This window comes from Neophocaena asiaeorientalis, unplaced genomic scaffold (genome assembly GCF_003031525.2).
Source record: "Neophocaena asiaeorientalis asiaeorientalis breed wild unplaced genomic scaffold, Neophocaena_asiaeorientalis_V1.1 scaffold14, whole genome shotgun sequence".
Lineage (NCBI taxonomy): Eukaryota > Metazoa > Chordata > Mammalia > Artiodactyla > Phocoenidae > Neophocaena > Neophocaena asiaeorientalis.
The window spans coordinates 14,607,158-14,629,887 of NW_020175192.1; the positions used below are offsets into that span (position 1 = coordinate 14,607,158).

General features: G+C 35.3%; 1 protein-coding gene across 1 annotated transcript in view; it reads right to left on the minus strand.

The window, feature by feature from the left end:
* The window catches only part of SGCZ (sarcoglycan zeta), an 80,198-nt gene extending 58,828 nt beyond the window's left edge, over positions 1-21,370 (minus strand). The window contains exon 1 of the mRNA XM_024765134.1: positions 21,247-21,370. Within this exon, the coding sequence (XP_024620902.1) occupies positions 21,247-21,277 (31 nt within the window). The 5' untranslated portion in view covers positions 21,278-21,370. The remainder of the gene's footprint in view (positions 1-21,246) is intronic.
* Between the last annotated feature and the right edge of the window lie 1,360 nt (positions 21,371-22,730).

The window sequence follows — 22,730 nt, forward strand, 5'->3', positions numbered from 1 at the left end:
AAAAATTTAGACAGCAAACAGAGAGAAAGGATGCATTACCTTTAGGAAAACACCAATTCTTATGACTGATTTCTCATCTAGAACCATGGAGACCAGAAAGAAGTGGCACAACATTGCCCAAATGTTGAAACAAAAGAACTGTCAACCTCAAATTCTTTCTTTAATTGAAGTATAGTTGATTTACAATATTATATTAGTTTCACCTCACACCTGTCAGAATGGCCAGCATCAAAAAGACAACAACAAAAACGTGTTGACGAGGATGTGAGAAAAGGGAACCCTGGTACACTGTTGCTAGGAATGTAAACTGGTTCAACCACTATGGAAAACAGTATGTAGGTTCCTCAAAAAATTACAACTAGATATACCAAATGATCCAGCAATTCCACTTCTGGGTGTTTATCCAAAGAAAACAAAAACACTAATTTGAAAAGATATGTGTACCCCTATGTTCATTGTAGCATTATTTACAATAGCCAAGATATGGAAGCAACCTAAGTGTCCATCGATAGATGAATGGATAAAGGTGTTGTATATATACACAATGGAATATTACTCAGACATTAAAAATTTTGAAATGAAATTTTGCCATTTGGGTCAACTTACATGGACTTGGAGGGTATTACGCTAACTGAAAGAAGTCAGACAGATAAAGACAAATACTGTATGATTTCACTTATATGTGGAATCTAAAAAAAAAAAACCCCAAATAAATGAACAAACAAAACAGAAAAAGACTCATAGATACAGAGAACAAACAGGTATTCACCAGAGAGGAGGCAGAATAGGGTGTTGGGTAAAACAGGAGAAAGGCATGAGGTGGTATAACACCCAGTTATAAAATAAATAAGTCACCTGATGTAATGTACAGTGTAATGAATATAGTCAATAACATTGCAATAATTTTGTATGGTGACAGATGGTTACTAGATTACTGTAGTGATCAATTTACAATGTATATAAAATGTTGGATCACTGTGTTACACACCTGAAACTAATACAGTATTGTATGCCAACTATAATTCAATTAAAAAATTGAAAGTTATAAAAAAGACAAATCATGTAATAGTATAAATTGAGGCAGAAAAATATTTGTCAAAGTCTAACATCTATATACATGGTAAGAATTCTCAGCAAACTAGAAGTAAAGAGAACTTCTTCAACTTAAAATAAAACCTATACCTAACATTAGAAAGGCTGAATAACGTTGACCCTTGATCAGCTGGGAGTTAGGGGTGATGACCCTCCTTGCAATCAAAAATCCAGGTATAATTTAAGTCTGCCCTCATCATTTCCAAGGTTACTCCTTAACTGAGGTTCTTCCATATCTGTGGTTCCACATCTGCTGGCTCAACCAATCTCAGGTTGTGTAGTTCTGTAGTATTTACTATTGAAAAAAAATCTGCTTATAAGTGGACCCTCACAGTTCAAGCCCATGTTGTTCAAGGGTCAACTATACTTTTCTCCTAAGATCAGTAACCACACAAGTATGTGGGCTCTCCCCACTCTTATTCACTGTAGTTCTAAATGTTCTAGTCAGCAAAACAAGACAATAAAAAATTAGGGGCTGTAAGAGCACCAGAGAACTTTGGGGTGGAACAGTTATGTATCTTGATGTGGTAGTCGTTAGACAAAGCTACATAAGTGGTAAAATTGCACAGAAGTCTATACACACACATACACACACAAACTAATGAGCGCACGTAAAACTGGTGAAGTCTAAATAAACTGTGTATTGTACCAAGGTCCACTTCCTGGCTTTGATATTATATAACATAGTTATACAAGATAAGGCATTTCGAGAGCTGGGGTGAAAGGTGTTCGGGATCTCCTTGGACACGTCTATGCAACTTCCAGTGTATTTATGATTATTTCAAAATAAAAGTCTGAACAAATAATGTAATTCACTCCACTGGCAGAATAAAAGAGAAAAGAAGTCATGATTATTTTAATAGATGAAGGAAAAGTATTTCAGAACATTTAGAATCCACTAACAATTTTTTTTCAAAGGTGCAAATAGTAAAAAAAATAAAGGGAGCTTCCTCAATATGATAAAAAAAAGTAGCTACTTCCATCATCTAAAGTTGTGAGAAGCATAAAAGGAAAGGCAAATTTCAAAATCTGTACAAGTTATTTTATGTTAATTGTTGAGATAGCACATTCATAAGTACTTGGCCAGGGACTCTGAGGTCAAAAAACAAACTGGAGTAAAGGATACATTTGGTCTGCGAAAATTGGAAAAGAAAATTAAATTTCAAGCAGAAACTAAGGAAAGAGACATAAAATAGAGAGGCCAGGAGCCTTGGGGAAAAAAAGGCCAACAAATGGAAATACAAATCTCTTCTATAAACTCAAATTGTAGATAGTGTATATTCAGCATCTTATGTGCATGTGTCATTGCATGTGTATGTGTATGTAAAACCCGGAAAAGAAGATTTGGTCAACTTCTAGAAAAATGGTAGTTCTAAACTGGGAAAGTGTATGTTGGAAGGCAATCGATGAATTATTAAATACTTTCTTGGCACATATCACATATGTACATTTAGATGTGATTTTATGATTGATTGATTAACATCTGTAATTCCCGCTAGAGACAACCATTGTTGTTTTTGCTCACCACTTTATCTCCAGTCCTAGCAGAGTGCCTGCTACTTAGTGGCACTCAATAAATACTTGTTAAAAAAAATAAAGATACTCAACTAACGCACTAAAATAAAAATAATAACAAAATACAATAGCTAGTACGGAGTGGTTTCTACTTAGTAGGCATCATGCTTTATACACATAAATTCTCATGACGTCGATGTAGATGTAATCCCAATTAGTCTATTGCAGAGTGGATTCCATTCACAAGTGGGCGTGGGGGCTCAAAACCAGAAGAGTGGGAAAACCATGACAGCAACAGGAATTCTCTAGGAGACTGAGAGGAATGACGCCACCTACTGGATGCCTTCATTAAAACCGCATGTGAGATGGAACTTTTTCTGATATTTAATTACTTCAGTTTTGTTTATGGACTATTGACCTTCGGAAGAATTTTAACTTTCATGCATGTAAAATGAACAGATCTTTTTTCTGCAGCTTCTGATGTGGAGTGTACCCTGGAAGACCTTCTCTACACAAAATCAGATAGCTCTTCTAACATATTTTTCCATTATTTGTTTAAAATTTAAAATAAAACCTTTATGGTTAATTTATTGTTTTATTGTTTAAAGACATAGAGATTTAACTTTTGCCTCTAAACTGTTAAAAAATTATGTCAACATCATTTTTTAAATAAGTAATCCCACTTGTCACATCCCTGTTGATTTGAAAATGTACCTTTATCTTATGTTGAATTATTGTAGATACATGGTATCTTTCTTAGTTTTATATCATGCTCTACTGTTCTTGGTATTTCTAATCCCTGACTTTATTAGTTATTGCGCTTATAATATTTGATGTACACTTATTAAAATTCTCTAGACTTTTCATTTAAATAATATTGTTTTGGAAATGTTTCATCCAGTTGTAAAATATCCATTAGTATTTTCATTTGAATTGCTTTACATTTTAAAGTTAATTTTGGAGACAGCTGATCATTTTAATAAAGAAAGTTGTATATTATAGAGTTCAGATTGTTTACTAATGTATATATATTCAATAAATATCAATCTAAAATGATGCAATTGATAGAAGATATGAAATTCACTATTCATTTTTATGTTCATCTAATATATTCACATCTAGAATAGTAATGTTTTAATCAGAATTAATGAGCTGTTGGAATGTCAGAAAACTAAGAGGGAACAAATATAAAACCTTAATGTCCTGTCAGTGACTGGTTAAAGGGCCAGATGCTACGGGTAACTTAATTGTGCTGATCGCCCAGCAGCAGCCTCATGAGTGTCATGACATGTGGAAGCACCTGCCTATACCAATAAATCAAGCGATAACGCTTAATAAACTTAAGATGCTACAATGAAACGTTACCTTGAGTGATCACCTACACCATCCAATATAAGTCAGGATAATTCTTAGTAAAGACTGTTTTCTGCTTGTTCTCCCCTTAAGAAACTATTGCTGCTACTACTACTACTGATAGCAGGCAGCATTGCTATAGTGCTTAAAATTTGCTAAGATCTTCACTTACGTAAGCTCACTTAATTATCAAAATAATTCCGCAAGACAAGTACAATATTATCATCATGCCCATTTCACAGTTAGAAAGCTCAGGCACAGAGAGGTTAACTAACTTGATCAAATCACACAGATAGTAAATGATTGCGTGAGATTTAGACTCAGGTAGTCTGGCTCCAGAGTCCACGCTCCTCGCTCCCAGGAAACTTTGAACTGATGCTGAACTCCCAGCAGCAGTTGGGTGCCCGAGATCCTCCTCGCAGGATAAGCTGAAGCCTCAATTGCAGGGCCTTAAGGATCAGCTTCTTCCCTTCCCCCAGTCCTGTCTTCCTGCTTTTCTCATTCTCTTACATGTGTGCCTCTCAAAACCACTCCCTATATAATTTCTGCACACAGCTGGCTATCTCTGTTTTCAGGAAACCAAACACAGACACATTAAATATACTTGCATTTCTAGACATACTCTACTTGTACCAATTAGCTGGTTTATTTCTAATTTACATCACAAAGCATATCCTTAATACTACTGTGCCACTCCGAGCTCAAACTTTTAAAGTGATTCTTCATAACAAATAATGGTCAGAGTTGTGGACTTACATTGAAAATGATAAAATTCAAACCCAATCCGTTTTTCAAGTTTAAGCCTAGTTCTTCCATACACAAATTATTTCTCCAGACAAGCTAGATCATTATTTGTTACGTGAATACATCCAGAATATATTTACTAGGGGATGGGAATACCAAGGATAGAACAGAACCAATGGTAACACTGCAGTAAGTTTAGTATTCTCCTTGTTGGCAGATAAGATAGCACTGGGCAGAGGGGGGCGGGTGTAAACTACGGTGGGGGTAAAGCTGGTGGCAAAGGCATGGAAAATATCTCTAGCTCTGCAGGCTAGAAGGATGCAGAGTTCATGAGTCAGAAAAGTGCTTAGACTTTCTAATGGTGCCTTACACGGCTTTGAGCCAAAAATCACCATCACTATTTAGTATATGTTATGTAACTTTGTGCTTCTTTAAATATGTCCATATGAAAAGGCTCAGTTATGCTAAAATAGTATTTCTTTATTTTGATTACTTTGCTTGTGTCTGCTACATAGAAAGGAAGAAAAGTATAATTTTAGATCTATTGATATTCTGCCATAGAAAAGCTTTTATTATGTTACCATAAAAATTATAAAATGATTCGAGGGAAAGAGGCACAATTAAAGAGAAAACGGAAGGAGGCCAGAAAGCCCATTAAAGATCATAATCATTATTAAATTATTTCTAACGCAACAGGATACGCTTTCCTTGAAACACTTACCAGATTCTCTTTCAAAACTATTTAGTCTTGATACCTAACTGTGACCCCGCTAACATTTTCCTCCATCTGTTAAATTTCTTCACGTAAAGAAAATTCTTTGGTGTATTTTGAAAGGTACATTTGGTGTTCATCATTCTCTGTGCTCAGCCAGTGACCTCATGAACTTCTATTCGACAGTAAAGCAGCTTTGCAGTGTTTCTTTCTTTTATATTCTAAATGTAATCTCATTTGAAACGACTTATTCCTAAAAACCATGAACTATTCAACAGAGTATGTTTAATTTTCAGTAGTTGACATTGTTTGCATTCATCTCATTCCCTTTGTTATCAATATCATTTCAACACTATCTATGGTACTCATAGATAATTTCTATTTTCATTGAGCTTTAAGGGGGTTATTAAGAAGTTGAGGTATCCTATTTCGTGTCCCACTCAAACAAGTTATGGCTATTCTAAATAATAAGTGGATGGGTGAGAAAACGGAAACAGGAGCTGACTTTTGAAGGAAAGCTGATTAGTTTCATTAAAGTAAGAAAAAATTTCTAAAACTATGGAATATTAATGTTGAAAGGAAACTCAGATACCACTGCCTTTTAAAACTAAAAATGGAGGCAGATATAGATTGTTAGCTTCTTGAAAGTAGCCAGCAGTAAATTCACAATGAGTTTGAGATCAGCATGATCATCAGGTAGACACAGCAAGAATGGTTGGCTTGTTGGTTTCTTGTGATTGAGGAAAAAGAGAGAAAAAGTTAGAGGGGTTTATTTGGTAGCCATCCACATATGTGTGATAAAGGATCATATCATGTAACCTAGTTAGAAAAAGGATATAGACAGCGTAAAAACAGATAGAACAAGCTTTAGTGATGGTAGTGCCCACCGGAAACTATTTGCAAATAATTTTAGTAATTTTTTTATATCTTTATTGGAGTATAATTGCTCTACAATGTGTTATTTTCTGCTGTACAACAAAGTGAATCAGCTATATGTATATATATATCCCCGTATCTCTTCCCTCTTGCGTCTCCCTCCCTCCCACCCTCCCTATCCCACCCCTCTAAATGGTCACAAAGCACCGAGCTGATCTCCCTGCTCTATGCAGCAGCTTCCCGCTAGCTGTCTATTTCACATTTGGTGGTGTATATATGTCAATATTAAGACTGAAAATGAAATGATACTAAGCTCACTTTCACTCAACAAGGAGGACTCAGTTATTTCAATACAATTAATAAGAATCTTGGCAGCAAATGCCACTTTATTATACACTTGTTGATACCTGAGAAAGAACTGTGGTTAGATCTGTACCACAGACTTTATCAAAAGTTTCCTAAAGTGATTTAACAAGACTTGTGTGACCTTGTTAACTTGATAGGACACAGACAATCTATTCCTGAGTGGCTGTATCATTCTGCATCTCCAGCATCAGAGTGTACGTGTTCCAGGAGCTCCGCATTCATTCCAGCACTTGGTACTGTCAGCATCTTTTATTTCAGTAATTGCAATTATTATGGTTTATGATTCCTCAGAGCTTTTAATGTGAAAATATGTATGATTAATAGGAAATATGTATGCTTAATGTCTCAGTGTATAACACTGAAGGCTTTATGCCCCAGATATATTTACCCACACTTCTCCAGTGTGGCTTAGGTTGTGAATAAATTTTGATTCCGTTAAAAGTAGTTCACAGATTGGGTGAGGAATGAGCCTGCAGGTGAGGAGAGGAAGGGGAGACAATCACAAAGACTCAAGAAGACAGAGATATGGGGAAAGGGAGCTTATTCTTTTAGAGCCGCCTGTCCCACAACCCTCCCCCGCAAAACACTTGCACAACTGGCCTGTGAATTATATCCAGTAATATTCATAGAATGATAAAGAATGGCAAAACAACGTAAGATTAGAAATGAGAGATTTTGTTCTAGATACTGTGACATGAGAGAAGGTGAGTTCCGAAAAGTCTGAGTTGTTAACATGCTTTAATTCCTTGGGAAGGGGTAAAGGAGGATGGAATATTAAACATACATCAGACTGATGTGTTTGTGAGCGTTTAGAAAACAAAGCAGCAGGCATATGACCTCAGGATGGAAGATTCAAAACAAGCCATGCCAAAATCATTACATGAAGGGAATGTATAGGAGCAGATATTACCGATTTCAGGCAAATACAAGGCAAAATATCTAAAGATAATATTGTGGAAAGGCTGCAAGTGAATTCAAAGCTGATTAAATACTTTAACCAATGAATGTAGATTAAGGGATTGACAGTAATCTTAAGGTAGTTTTAAGACACTCTGGGAACGTTTCCTCATTACGAGGAGGGTGTTTTCCAAAGTCCAATAAATACTTGGAAACAGAAGAACTGCTCTGGTTTATTTTTTCCCTTATTCCTATCCTCAATTTTCTATTCCCACTTCACTTTATTTTTCTGATGTATGCATTATCTGACTTGGAATTTCTCCAAAATAACACATAAAAATAGAGACATAATCCAAAGTGAATCTCAAGTGAAAAAAGCTAATGTAGTTGATAGACCTAGACCATTATAAGTAAGGGCCCCTGATGGTTTATCTCCCTCTATTCCATGACTGGGCAATTAGGATTGTTCTTCAGTAGTCTGGGTTTGGCTGTGATGTCATCTAAGGCCCCTAACGCTGAAGTAAATAATCTACTGTGTACAGACGGAGCCCTAAATTTTATTTAGCTTCCTACCACCAGATGTTTTCCGATAATTAGTCTCATAACCTTACATTTGTGAACCGTGTGCCCTATTAACCACATTTCCAAAGACCAACACAAAATTGGCTAACACAAAATTGCACGTTCCATCAGTCAATTACATATGAAACTCAAATACACCTGCAGTTCTGAGGTCCCACAAATGGAGCCTCATTAAAAACAAAGCTTGGCTCAGTGCATAAACTGTAGACTTGTTAATTCCAGGCAAGTCATATAGCTATAACGCTAATGAAATATCTAAAATATGAAGGCAGAAACCACTCTTTTGCTATTTTGTTTATTCTACTTTTATCCTTTAATGAGCTCTCTAATATATCATTTTAAAAATTTCATTACAACTTCTTAATATTAAAATTGAAACACTGAGCTCTAGTCATAGCATATTTTGAATAACTTTAGGTAATCATAGAATGAACAAAATGATTATCCATCTCGTCAGTGCTTTCCTCAGTATTACAAAGTTAGAAACACTTAACAAGTTCTTGCATTATATTTGTTGAAAAAATCTATATAATCTCCTTTTATCATTATATAAGGAGATGGACTGGCGTGGGAGTGCTAAGATGGAGGAGTCTGCCACTTTTACACCATTAATATTAGTAGAATTACCATATTTCATCTTATCCTCTCTCATGCCTAAATATTCAAGACTAGATTTATTTCTTTGACAACTAAGGGCATTATTACCAAAGACTATATTTTGAAATATATATTTTGCCTGAAAGGGGAGAAAGTTCAAAGACATTTTCCTGTCAATCAAAGCACTGTTATCCACTGACAATTCTAGCTGATGAACTACCCATGGTTCTGAGAAGTGGAGGCTGACACCTTGCAGGGCTGGCCTTAGAACCATAACACAGAGCACTGTTAAGTGGAGCTGGCCTAGCAGAATTGCAATGATTGACCCCAGACTAAGGCACTGAGTGCCTGGAAGAGAAGGAGGACGGAGGCCAGCACAGCACAGGGACACGACTAGCCAAACCATTCATTTCAGAAAATGGTCTAGGTTCTCCAGGAAGAAACATTCTTGGTAATTATTACTTTATTATGTTTTAAAATATAATACTTAGAAATGAAAAATTATGTTTTATACAACATACATATATGTTATAAAGTATCAATAAATGAAAAGCCATGAAAATAGACAGCTAGTGGGAAGCAGCTGCATAGCACAGGGAGAGCCATGATTTCACCATAAAAAAAAAAAACAACAACAGAAACATTCTTGGTATGCCCTGATCCTGCACTTCTAAATATACAAATACTTGAGAGTTAAACTAAATACTTGAGACAATGCATTTTTCTCTTTTTAAGGTAATAACAAGCAGTAACTTCAAAAGGTAGTGTAATGATTCAGGCTGTTAACACATGATATAAAATACTGTGATATAATGTTTCAAAACATGTACATTATTGTCTTTTCTTCGGGCATTATAATTCTCTTTATACCTGAGTTACACCAATTTAGGGTCCTAATTTATAAGAATGCCATCTTTTTCCTAATATCACAGGCATCTATTTTCCCAAACTGATTAATTAATTAAACTAATTGGCAGTTTAATTAATATCAATGAATGAATTAATAATGAACTAAAAAATCAACAACATATTTAATCACTTAAAATGTACGTGTAATATTAATCCTAAGTGTTGTGTTGATTCAGTCTTCAAGATTTGCACAACCCATTTTACATAAAATATTCATCCTTATTAAGTTGTCCCCGACTATTACAGCATTCTCTAAGTTAAAAAAAAAAAAATGAGTCAATGACAAATAACATAAATTTGGTACGTGAGAATAATCTGTAACCTTCTACTTTTTGTATGTCCTACACCACATCTGCAGTCAATTAAGTGATTCCCAGGTGTTCACAGTAACTGCTGTAATGCAAGATTACATGCCACTTTAGGGGTCTTTAAATATTTATTATAAAACTCTCATCTACATTTTTCTCCATTCATTTAGAGAAAAAACATGCTGATGTTTAGTATTGACAAAAATAAGCTGATTGCACTTGTTGAATTATTTTGTAGATTAGCTTTCATTAAAAAAAACTTTTTTTATAAGCCAAAATTTGATGAAAGAATGAAAACATAATATGCTGATTAGTTGTGCTTATTTGCATTCGTCATTTAAAATGAAAAATATGTACTCATAATTTGGGGCTAAGATGTCAATAATCAACTTAGATGTCATTTTTGTCAGGAGTGTGGAATATGGGGAATTTAATGGACCAGAGGATTTATCAGCCAATTTCTTTCTTTAAAGGTAAAAAAATAATTTTTCACTTTTAGACTTGGAACAGCAAAGAACCATGGAGACAATCTCATATAATATTCCTTTTATAGATAAGGAAAATAAAACCCAGAGGTTTGGTCAAGTGTACAGAATTATTTACAGGTAGATTTAATAAAATTTACAATTACTAACATATACATAATGCGTACTATGCTCCAGGAAGTGTTCCTAGCACTTCACATATATTCACTTATTTAATTCTCACATCTGCTGTATAAGATGAGTGCTTGTATTATCCCCATGGAAGCTTGGAGAGAATGCCCTGAGTAACTTGCATAAGGTCACAGAGTTGGAAGTGATACATCTAGGATTTAGCTGGCTCCTGAATCTATGTTATTAACTATAAAAATATAATTTCTTCCTAAAACTAGTTTCTGAGGAAATTATGATTTCTAGGTGAACATACCCTTCTACAACATTTTGATATATTACATAATTCATATGATTATCTTCATAATAGTAGTAGGGAAAATTGATATATTCCTATATTTTAACGATTAATTTTCATTGAACTTATGCTCTGATTTTTTTGGTTTCTAAAACAACTCTTAGTAACTAGTCACAATAAAAATGCCTTTCTAGCAAGCATGCTTTGTGTCTGATATGCTGAAATCTTTGGATATATAGATTAACTTAAGTCTGTGGAACATTAAATACATGCTCAGTGGTTTCAACAATCTAATACACACTAAGTGTATATTAAATTCTTACTAGTAACAGTTCCCTTAAAATTATGTGATTGTACTCATTGCTTGCATTACTGAGTTTTTATTTTGCTGTGATAGGTGGCTAGCAAAGATTTTTGGAAAAGCTTCAAGACAAATTAGTTTGTAGCATATTGCATGAAATAAAATGCTCATGTGTCAGTGAAGCCTGCTGTGTGTGGCAGTAGACTTAGAAATGTTTCTTTAAAGTTGTACTGGCTTTACTTCCCAGAATTTTCCTTGTACCAGTTCTGTGGGGAGGCCTGTGTGCTGTGCTGTGTGTGTGTGTGTGTGTGTGTGTGTGTGTGTGTGTCTGTCTGTCTTGGATGTTGGGGGATGTACTGAGGTGGGCAGAGGCATCAACACAGTTAAGAGACTTAGGGTTTTCAGTTTTTACTAAAGGATGTCAATTTTATCATCGGTTCACTTTATTTCTGAAATGAAAAGAGCCAGCAAAAATCACTAACTATTTGGGCTCTCACCCCATTTGACCAATAATAAGCCTGGATGAAAGTATATGTCAATTAAGGAATATTTAAAAGACACACATATGATTTCTTGCAGATAAATCTAGATTCTCATCGTTGAATTAAGTTGAACTAGTAAACATGTTTTATTTCTTGCCCCCTACAATGATTTTATCTAACTGCATTTTGCTGTTGTGTTCTCAGCCTTCTTTAAAGCACTCTGCCAGAGTATTAGCAGACCCAATGCTTCTTTTGATATAGAGTTGCTAAAAATAGTCTACAATATGTCATCTCGATTTCTTTCTGTTAAACTATTGTAACTTTTGTTCAGTGTATGTGAGGAAAAATACCGGGTTTCCCATAAGATATTTAGATGTTTTCTCCTTAAATATAGTGGGATCATGTCATTAGTCACATTTCCCTTTACACTTTTACTACCGGAAAGGTCAATGCCGTTTAATCAATCTCTTGATAGGATACAAATAGCTTCCCTATGGATAAACAATGTACTAATTTTAACGTAATTTTGTATGTTAGTCCATTTTTACTTATCTCCTTATAAACTTAATGTATCTCAAAAGTGACTGTATCATCCTATAGACTGTATTATTCGTGTATATTGACCCAAAATGGTAAGAAAACAAATAAAAATATATTTGCCTTACAGAATCCTAATGTGAGGATTGTTTACCAAGCTCATCTTCTCTAAACAAGAATAAAACAAATTTGATTTTTAAGTGTGTAGCTGATCGACAGCCCCTGGAAAAGGCAAAGGACTGGTACTGACACCTCTCTTCGGGCACATAGGCTGCTTATATGTCCCACTCCCTGTCCAGCTCCCTCATAAATCCCCTCAAGGTGATGAAGGAAAGCGCCTCAGACTTCAGAAGAAACCACAGTTGACCCTGCTGCAGAAGCTGTCCATAACTGTTTTCATTATTATATGGTGTTTAATCCTCAAAATTTGAAATATGAAAAGAAAACTAGCACTAAATGTAAATACATTGTTTAATTTCTTGCAAATAATATTCTTTCTTATTACATTAAGACAACCATGACTTTGGGCACTGAAGAAGTATGGAAGAAAGAAAAAATGAGGAGTTATTGATTGTAATTAAGGTTTTTATATAATTTGGTATGTCACTGATTTTTGATAAATGGAATTAAGAATATCAAAGACAATAATAGCTAGCAGTTCCTAGGAGCTAATTGATTCTCCTATATGTGTTGAGAACTCAACAAGGAAAATTATGATGACATATGGAGATTCCATTTGAAGCATATGGTTGTGATTTTAAACACATTTTAAAAGTAAAATTTTAGAACAATGACATTACAATTATTTAATACACAGTCTTAATGTTTTACTGGGATAAGGACAGACACGTCATCGTGGAACTTATCATGTTTATGACACAGGACCACATAACAGCCATGCCAGGTTGCTCAAACATCATTGTTTGTGACTGAAATTTAAATGAGCGAGGCTACCAAATAAAAAGAATTAAAAACAAAAACTAGTTCTACACATTACTATCATTCCTTGTTCAACTTTTCAATTTAACTTTCTTTTACTTTTATCCTCCAGGTATAGACTGATGACAGAAGGCATAAGAGAAGGAAAAAAAAAAAGTATTACTTTTCAGCCATTGCTTTTTCAAAGATAAACAATGCTTTGTAATGGAATGTAAGAAAAAGCAACATATAATTTTCATACCTTAATCAAATTGGCTAAGAGTTACTGAAAACATTAATTGTTTTGCTGAAATCAACATTTATATTGTTTAAACTACTTATGAAAGTAGTTTAAATATTTTCTATTATCGATCAATGTAATATTATTGTTAAAAAAGATAACTCATTATCTGAATCATACTGTGGGAAAGGTTATTACATTTTTAGCAAATCTAATTCCTACAGCATTAATTATCACTATTATCAGTATTATGAACAATGTCTATATCAAAACTACATGACAATATTTCATCTGCACTTCCCTAAGGAAATGATTTTTATTCTATATATCACATTGTAGCAGTTTCCTAAGAGACTATAATAAGCTTCACAATAATGGTGCATAATTCACACATTTTTATCTAAATTATTTGATGGAAATGTCCTGAAAAATATAAAATATAGTACTATCAACACATATGAACATATAACACTAAATATCACACACTGTTTTTGTCACTTACATAAAAAAGGAATGTCCTGCTAGCATAGTAATTACAGATTGAAAAATAGAAAATTTGACCTGGAGAAGGATTCTGAGAATTAAGTTCTTGTTGGTTTTCAAGGAGTCTGAACTCCTGGGATTCCGTACTTTCTTAAACTACTTCCCCCAAACAATCCGATATCTCTCTTTCAGCTTTATTCTAAGAAGAGAAATTTGTAAGAAGAAATCTAGAGTTCATTCATCTTCTCCTATGTTATTAAGGTCATAAGAAATTAGAGTCTTGGAGGAGCTTCAAGATGGCGGAAAAGTAAGACTTGGAGATCAACTTCCTTTCCACAAATACATCAGAAATACATGTACATGTGGAACAGCTCCTACAGAACACCCACTAGAATGCAGGCAGAAGACCTCAGACCTCCCCAAAGGCAAGAAACTCCCCACGTGCCTGGGTAGGGCAAAAGAAAAAAGAAAGACAATAGAATAGGGATGGGACCGCACCAGTGGGAGGGAGCTGTGGAGGAGGAAACGTTTCCACACACTAGAAGCCTCTTCGTGGGTGGAGACTGTGGGTGGTGGAGGGGTGAAGCTTCGGAGCCACGGAGGAGAGCGCAGCCACAGGGGTGCGGAGGGCAAAGCGGAGAGATTACCGCACAGAGGATCGGCGCCGACCGGCACTCACCAGCCCGAGAGGCTTGTCTGCTCCCCCGCCGGGGTGGGCGGGGCTGGGACCTGAGGCTCGGGCTTCGGAGGTCAGACCCCAGGGAGAGGACTGGCGGCGTGAACACAGCCTGCGGGGTTAGTGCGCCACGGATAGCCAGGAGGGAGTCCGGGAAAAAGTCTGGAGCTGCCGAAGAGGCAAGAGACTTTTTCTTGCCTCTTTCTTTCCAGCGCCGCTTAAAGAAGCTCCAGAGACAGGCGTGAGCCGTGGCTATCAGCGCGGACCCCAGAGACGGGCATGAGGCCCTAAGGCCACTGCTGCCGCCACCAAGAAGCCTGTGTGCGAGCACAGGTCACTATCCACGCCTCCCCTCACGGAAGCCTGTGCAGCCCGCCACTGCCAGTGTCCCGGGATCCAGGGACAACTTCCCCGGGAGACTGCACGGTGCGCCTCAGGCTGGTGCAACGTCACGTCGGCCTCTGCCCCGCAGGTTCGTCCCGCATCCGTAACCCTCCCTCCCCCAGGCCTGAGTGAGCCAGAGCCCCCGAAAATATTTTAAAAAATGTTTTCTTAATAATTATTTTTTATTTCAATAACTTTCTTTTATTTAGCTTTATTTTATTTTATCTCCTTTCTTTCTTCCTTTCCTTCTTTCCTCCCTCCCTCCCTCTCTCTCTCTCTCTCTCTCTTTCTTTCTTTTTTTCTATCTTTCTTATATTTTCTCCCTTTTATTCTGAGCTGTGTGGGTGACAGGCTCTTTGTACTCCCGCCAGGCTTCAGGGCTGTGCCTCTGAGGTGGGAGAGCCAAGTTCAGGACATTGGTCCACAACAGACCTACCAGTTCCACATAACATCAAACAGTGAAAATTTCCCAGAGATCTCCATCTCTACGCCAAGACCCAGCTCCACTCACATATCAAGTATCTTTTCCAATCACAACACTATAAGACTAGATATTAATTACACGAAAAAATCTGTAAAACATACAAACACATGGAGGCTAAACAATACACTACTTAATAACCAAGAGATCACTGAAGAAATCAAAGAGGAAATCAAAAAATACCTAGAAACAAATGACAATGAAAACACAATGACCCAAAACCTTTGGTATGCAGCAAAAGCAGTTCTAAGAGGGAAGTTTATAGCTATACAAGCCTACCGTAAGAAACATCTCAAATAAAAAACGTAACCTTACATCTAAAGCAATTAGAGAAAAAAGAAGAAAAAACCCCCAAAGTTAGCATAAGGAAAGAAATCATAAAGATCAGATCAGAAATAAATGAAAAAGAAATGAAGGAAATGATAGCAAAGATCAATAAAACTAAAAGCTGGTTCTTTGAGAAGATAAAATTGATAAACCATTACCCAGACTCATCAAGAAGAAAAGGGAGAAGACTCAGATCAATAGGATTAGAAATGAAAAAGGAGAAGTAAAAACAGACACCGCAGAAATCTAAAGGATCGTGAGAGATTACTACAAGCAACTATATGCCAATAAAATGGACAACCTGGAAGAAATGGACAAATTTTTAGAAATGCACAACCTTCCCAGACTGAACCAGGGAGAAAGAGAAAATATGAACAGACTAATCACAAGCACTGAAATTGAAACTGTGATTAAAAATCTTCCAACAAACAAAAGCCCAGGACCAGATGGATTCACAGGTGACTTCTTTCAAACATTTAGAAAAGAGCTAACACCCATCCCTCTCAAGCTCTTCCAAAATATAGCAGAGGGAGGAACACTCCCAAACTCATTCTACGAGGCCCCCATCACCCTGATATGAAAACCAGAAAGAAACCACAAAGAAAGAAAACTACAGGCCAACATTGCTGATGCACATAGATGCAAAAACACTAGCAAACAGAATCCAATAGCACATTAAAAGGATCATACACCATGATCAAGTGGGGTTTATCCCAAGAATGCAAGGATTCTTCAATTTACGCAAATCAATCAATGTGATACACCATATTAACAACTTGAAGAATAAAAACCATATGATGAACTCAATAGATGAAAAAGCTTTTGTCAAAATTCAACACCCATTTAGGATTAAAACCCTGCAGAAAGTAGGCATAGAGGGAACTTTCCTCAACATAATAAAGGCCATATATGACAAACCCACAGCCAACATCATCCTCAATGGTGAAAAACTGAACGCAAAGGAAACCATAAACAAGACGAAAACACAACCCTGAGAATCGGAGAAAATATTTGTAAATGAAGCAACTGACAAAGGATTAATCTCCAAAATTTACAAGCAGCTCATGAGGCATATCAAAAAAACAAACAACCCAATCCAAAATTGGGCAGAAGACCTAAACAGACATTTCTCCAAAGAAGAAATAGATTGCCAACAAACACTTGAAAGTGTGCTCAACATCATTAATCATTAGAGAAATGCAAATCAAAACTACAATGAGATATCATTTCACACCAGTCAGAAGGGCCATCATCAAAAAAACTACAAACAATGAATGCTGGTGAGGGTGTGGAGAAAAGGGAACCCTCTTGCACTGTTGGTGGGAATGTAAATTGATACAGCCACTATGGAGAACAGTATGGAGGTTCCTTAAAAAACTAAAAATAGGGCTTTCCTGGTGGCACAGTGGTTGAGAGTCCACCTGCCAATGCAGGGGACATGGGTTCGTGCCCCGGTCTGGGAAGATCCCACATGCCGCGGAGCGCCTGGGCCCATGAGCCATGGCCACTGAGCCTGCGCATCCAGAGCCTGTGCTCCACAACGGGAGGGGCCACAACAGTGAGAGGCCCACGTACCACAAAAATAACAACAACAACAACTAAAAATAGAACTACCATATGACCCAGCAATACCACTACTGGGCATATTCCCTGAGAAAACCATAATTCAAAAAGAGTCAGGTACCAAAATGTTCACTGCAGCTCTATGTACAATAGCCAGGACATGGAAGCAACCTAAGTGTCCATCAACAGATGAATGGATAAAGAAGGTGTGGCACATATACAGAATGGAATATTACTCAGCCATAGAAAGAAACAAAATTGAGTTATTTGTAGTGAGGTGGATGGACCTAGAGTCTGTCATAGAGAGTGAAGCCTGGAACTTTAAGCATACAACAATATTTGTCATTTTAAAAATGTACCCGAATTCTGAAAATGTTTAGTTTACAATGAAAAAATGTGGAAAAATATTCAAAGTAAGTCAGAAAGAGAAAGACATACCGTATGGTAACACATATATATGGAATCTGAGGGAAAAAAATAGAAAGTTCATGAAGAACCTAGGGCCAAGACAGGAATAAAGACACAGACGTAGTAGAGAATGGACTTGAGGATATGAGGAGGGGGAAGGGTAAGCTGGGACAAAGTGAGAGAGTGGCATGGACATATATACACTACCAAATGTAAAATAGATAGCTAGTGGGAAGCAGCCACATAGCACAGGGAGATCAGCTCGGTGGTTTGTGACCACCTAGAGGGGTGGGATAGGGAGGGTGGGAGGGAGACGCAAGAAGGAGGAGATATGGGGACATAGGTATATATATAACTGATTCACTTCGTTATAAAGTAGAAACTAACACACAATTTTAAAGCAATTATGCTCCAATAAAGATGTTAAAAATATATAAATAAAACAAATGAGAGTCAAAAAGAAATTATAGTCTTAAATTTCATAGGGAGATTCTGATATATCAGAAATTTACGTAAAGCCTGGCACTTAAAGCATACAACGATATTTGTCATTTTTTAAATTTACCGAATTTCTAAAAATGTTTCGTTTTAGTTTTGATTATGTCTGAGCTGGCATATATATAAAATATTTTCTTTGCCTTATTGGATTATAAATAATCTGGTTTCATATTCTTAGAGTGAGTTTGGATTAGAATTAACACACCGGTCTGCCTAGGCCATGGACTATAAGTATCCCTGAGAACTGGATCAGTAGGAAGGTACACTTGTAAACAAAAACAGAAGGGCAGAGTACAAGGGCAGTGGATATTTGCTTGGCTGAACAATCTTATATGTATTTTTGAGAAAAATGTTACAAGTAGCTACTGATAAGGGAAATTTTCTTTTCCCATTTACAATGAAAATAAAATGTGGAAAAATATTCAAAGTCTGTCACATTGGTAGAATTGACTATATTTTCCTAATCATGATTGACAGATTTAGGGTAGAGATTAGAATTTTTTTACCTAGACAGTGAAGAATAACTGAATTTATTTTCCATAAATATTAGTCTATTTTTCAGTAGCATATTTTAAAAAATATTGCCAAGTAATGTCATGCCTAAACTATAATCAAGACCATGCCCCTAAACAAAAGCTGAAAGAATGAAAAAAAGGAAATAGGAAAAGAGGCTTAAAACAGTTACTTTATGTCAATATAATTAAAAATGAATCCTGACTGAATATATTGCTTGAATCCATCCATTTATCTCTTCAAATTCTACCTAAAGATAATTTTATCATGACATGATTAAAACATTATCCACACATCAGGCACACTTTCTGTGATGTGTTTTGTAGTATATCTTTGTAACAGTATTATAATCCAGCATGTATTCCTCAACTACTATCCCAGAGACACATTGGATAGAAAAGCATCATGAAATTTTTCACATGATAGCAATGTATTTGTAACTTAAGTGATACCAAAAATTACAATCACCATCATCCAAATAATAACCAATTCGAGATTTAATTGCCTAAGATTTGCAGACACTGAAATTGCCCCAATTCTTATGTATGATTCTAAATAAATGTCCGTATCTCTATTTTAGAGATGAGAAAAGTGAGTCTCCAAGAGATAATTATTGTTTTGGACTCCCATATGGTTTGACTCCAAAAATGAATACATTATCCCTGACCTACTCCCCTTTATCTACTTCTTCCTTTGTTCTCTGTATGTCTATTGAAAAATACAAAGCAGTGAAAAGATGGAGGTCACCAACAGTACACTCAGAGGACCAGGATATTAAACAGTTTTTAGCTTAAGCCTCACTGGAATAAGTATGTTTCTATCCACAGAAATAAGATGCCGCATCATTAAATAGACTTGCTTCATTTAAAACTAAGCTTAATCTTTCTCCCTAACCTATCACCCTTTCTGTTCCTCTTCATTCTTCTCTCTTTCTTTTCGTGTAATTGGAAAATATTGATTCTACGTTAAAATCAACTTGGAACAGTGGTTGAAAACACAATCACAATACTATTATTCTTTATTTACTGCAGGAAAGCAGGTAGCAAAATGTAAATGGTATTTGATTATCCTTCATAAAATCAAACAGCCGCTTTGCTCAATAGGTAGTACAGTAGTTATGTAGTGATTGCATGTGACAGTAGACATTGGTATATGGTCTTTGCGTGTTCAATTTATAGGTTGGCATTTCCACTATGGACGTTTTTTTGTTTTGTTTTGTTTTTTTTAACCAAGAAAAGGATGCAGAATAAAGTTCTATCTAGCTAAAGAGTTCTCAACATTAAAAAAAAAAATGATATGGAAAATCTGCCCAGTTTAGGCCTGTTTCTGCAGTTCCAACATAGCAATAGTAAATTGGCATAGACATTTAAATTAAGGGCCTGGTGCTTCTGAATCAGTTCTGTGTCCACAGACATACTTCTTTTCTCTAATTTTTAATCCATTTGTCTATAGCCCCCCCTTGTAATTGATATCATGTCACAAAATACTATCAAATGTAGCAATTGATAGATATCTACTGACCAACTTTTATAATGTAAATAAAATGCAAAATAAAATTTAATAATTATAATAAAATGCAATTATATTTTTTCAAAATACACATATGCCACAATGTAAGTTTCACTTTTGGCTTCATTAAAGTGAGTAACATCAAAAAGTGTTTCATATACCTAGAAATAAGTGGACAGAATCAAGTTCATGTTTATAAATCTCACATTTCATATGTCATACTCTTTTGTAATTTAATTAGAAATACTGGAAACATACATTTGCATTAGATGATGATTAATTTCTCAAGATAAGGATAACTCAGCCCTCAAAATTGCAATTTACTCTTTATAATATACTATCATACATATACAATATCAGTAAGTATTAGGTAATTTTCCCACTGGAAAATACAGTATTTTAAAAATATTTTAGCAATTACACACAAATCAAGTCTTTGTACCATTTTACATGATTACAACTGACTTTTAATTTCCCTTTTTTCTTATAAAACTTCAGTCAAATAATAATGCCACTAACGAATCTCTAAATTAATATTTTGACAATATGAGAAAATATTAGTAATATTTTATCATAAACTTATATTTACAACTTCTAAACCCTATAAACCTTAAGATATATATAATTTCAACATCAAATTTATAATTAATTGATCAATGTTAAGATTTTTTAGACTCAATTACTGTATTATTATTTCTAAGTTTATAAGCAGATAATAATTAGTAAATTATTTGTTTAGAACAAATGATACATAGATGTTACATCTCATGTTTGTTTTAGCCTATTTACTATAATTTAACATATACTAGGGAGATATTGTTAGGAAAGTGGTACATTTCATAATTCAAGAGTAATAACAGCAAAATATAGGTAATTCAGTCTCACAATAACACAATGACAAGAGTAACAATGACCATAACTAGCCTATGACAAATCAAATCATGTGCAAGCTAATTGGGCTGGAATGGGATGCCTAAATATATATTAGAGAAATAATATACTTCTGCTTTTCCCAATTTAAACAACCACAGAGTTTTAAATGGAGTAAGATGGTATGAGCAATCTTTACCCCAAAGCACTCACCTACTGTCAGCTGTCCAGTTAACTGCCCCATGTGATTTCTTGCATTCACTGTTACATTCCTGTCAGACTGTAAGACCAGTGGACTATCCTGGGAAACATGTATAAAATAAAGAAATCAAATAAAAAATAGAAATATAGTCAAGATTTGATATATAAATTTATACTGCACTTGCTTGGGTATTATTAAAATTCTATTTCTTTGTTTTCTATTAGGCAGTTATTTTAACATCCCAAACATTGGTTGAACAACATAAAAAATATGGATGCCTCATAATAACTATTTGACATAATAGGGACGTTTCCATTTTGGTAAATAGGAATTAACTACTCGATGCAAACATTTCCAACTCTACTGATGACTGCACATCACAGTTGTAGTAACCTCTCTCCTTGTCCCCCTCCCAGTGGCACAGATGCCTGCCTTTGGAGAAATTTTAGACGCTATACAAATGGGGAAGTCACTTTTAAGCTGAACTTGCAACTTTCAGATCTCAGCTTAAATGTTACTTCCTTGAAAGTGCATCCCCTGATCACTGTAACTACAGATTCATTCAATCCCCAAACCCCCAATCTCCATTAATTTTGTTCAAAGCACTATCACAAGACAAATTTATTTTGCTAATGTATGTGTTTACTTGTTTTTTATTTGTTTCTGTCACAAGAGGAGATGTCCATGGGGCAGGGACTGTGGCAGTCACGTGTACATAATTTTATTCCCACTACTTAGCATACTGCTGAAGGAAAGCATTTACTAAGTGTTTATTGAATGGACAAATAAATTGTCATAATAAAATTGATATTACTTTATGTATCTAGATCATGGAGAAATGCTTTGTAAATCATAGGATGATTTAAGAAAGGAGGTATATAGAACAAAAGAGTATAACATTTTAGTACAAATAACCTTGGTTAGATGTTTACTTTTATCATTGATTTAGTACTTAAGAATAAAATATTTTACTGAAGACAATATCACTGCCTTAGGAACCTAGGTATTAGGTATTGCCACTACCTGTCTCAAACAAGTAACTTACAACTGGTTACATTCTCATTTTTATTATCTAAAACAAGCATGGTGATCATTTACAAATTGTCCATTCATTCATTCAACAAAAGTATTCCGAGAATAATGAATATATTGAGTGCTCACTCTGTACGACGTACAGGCTTGGAACATTTCAGGGATCAAAACATAAAACAGTACCTGTCCTCATGGAGCTCGTAATCTAGATATTGAAATTCTATGAAAATCTCCCCAATACCATCCTCAACATGTAGGTGCTTTGTCACTTCTATGTCAATGTAAATACACAAGTGCTTTCATACATGAGCCATATAAAAACTCTTTCGAGAAAACAATTTGAAATTTGTGATTTGGATATACATAATAAAGATTTTATAGTTTTTTTTCCCCTAAAGTTGTTTTGTCCCTTCAGACTATATGCAAAGCACTGAGCAAAGATACACACACACACACACACACA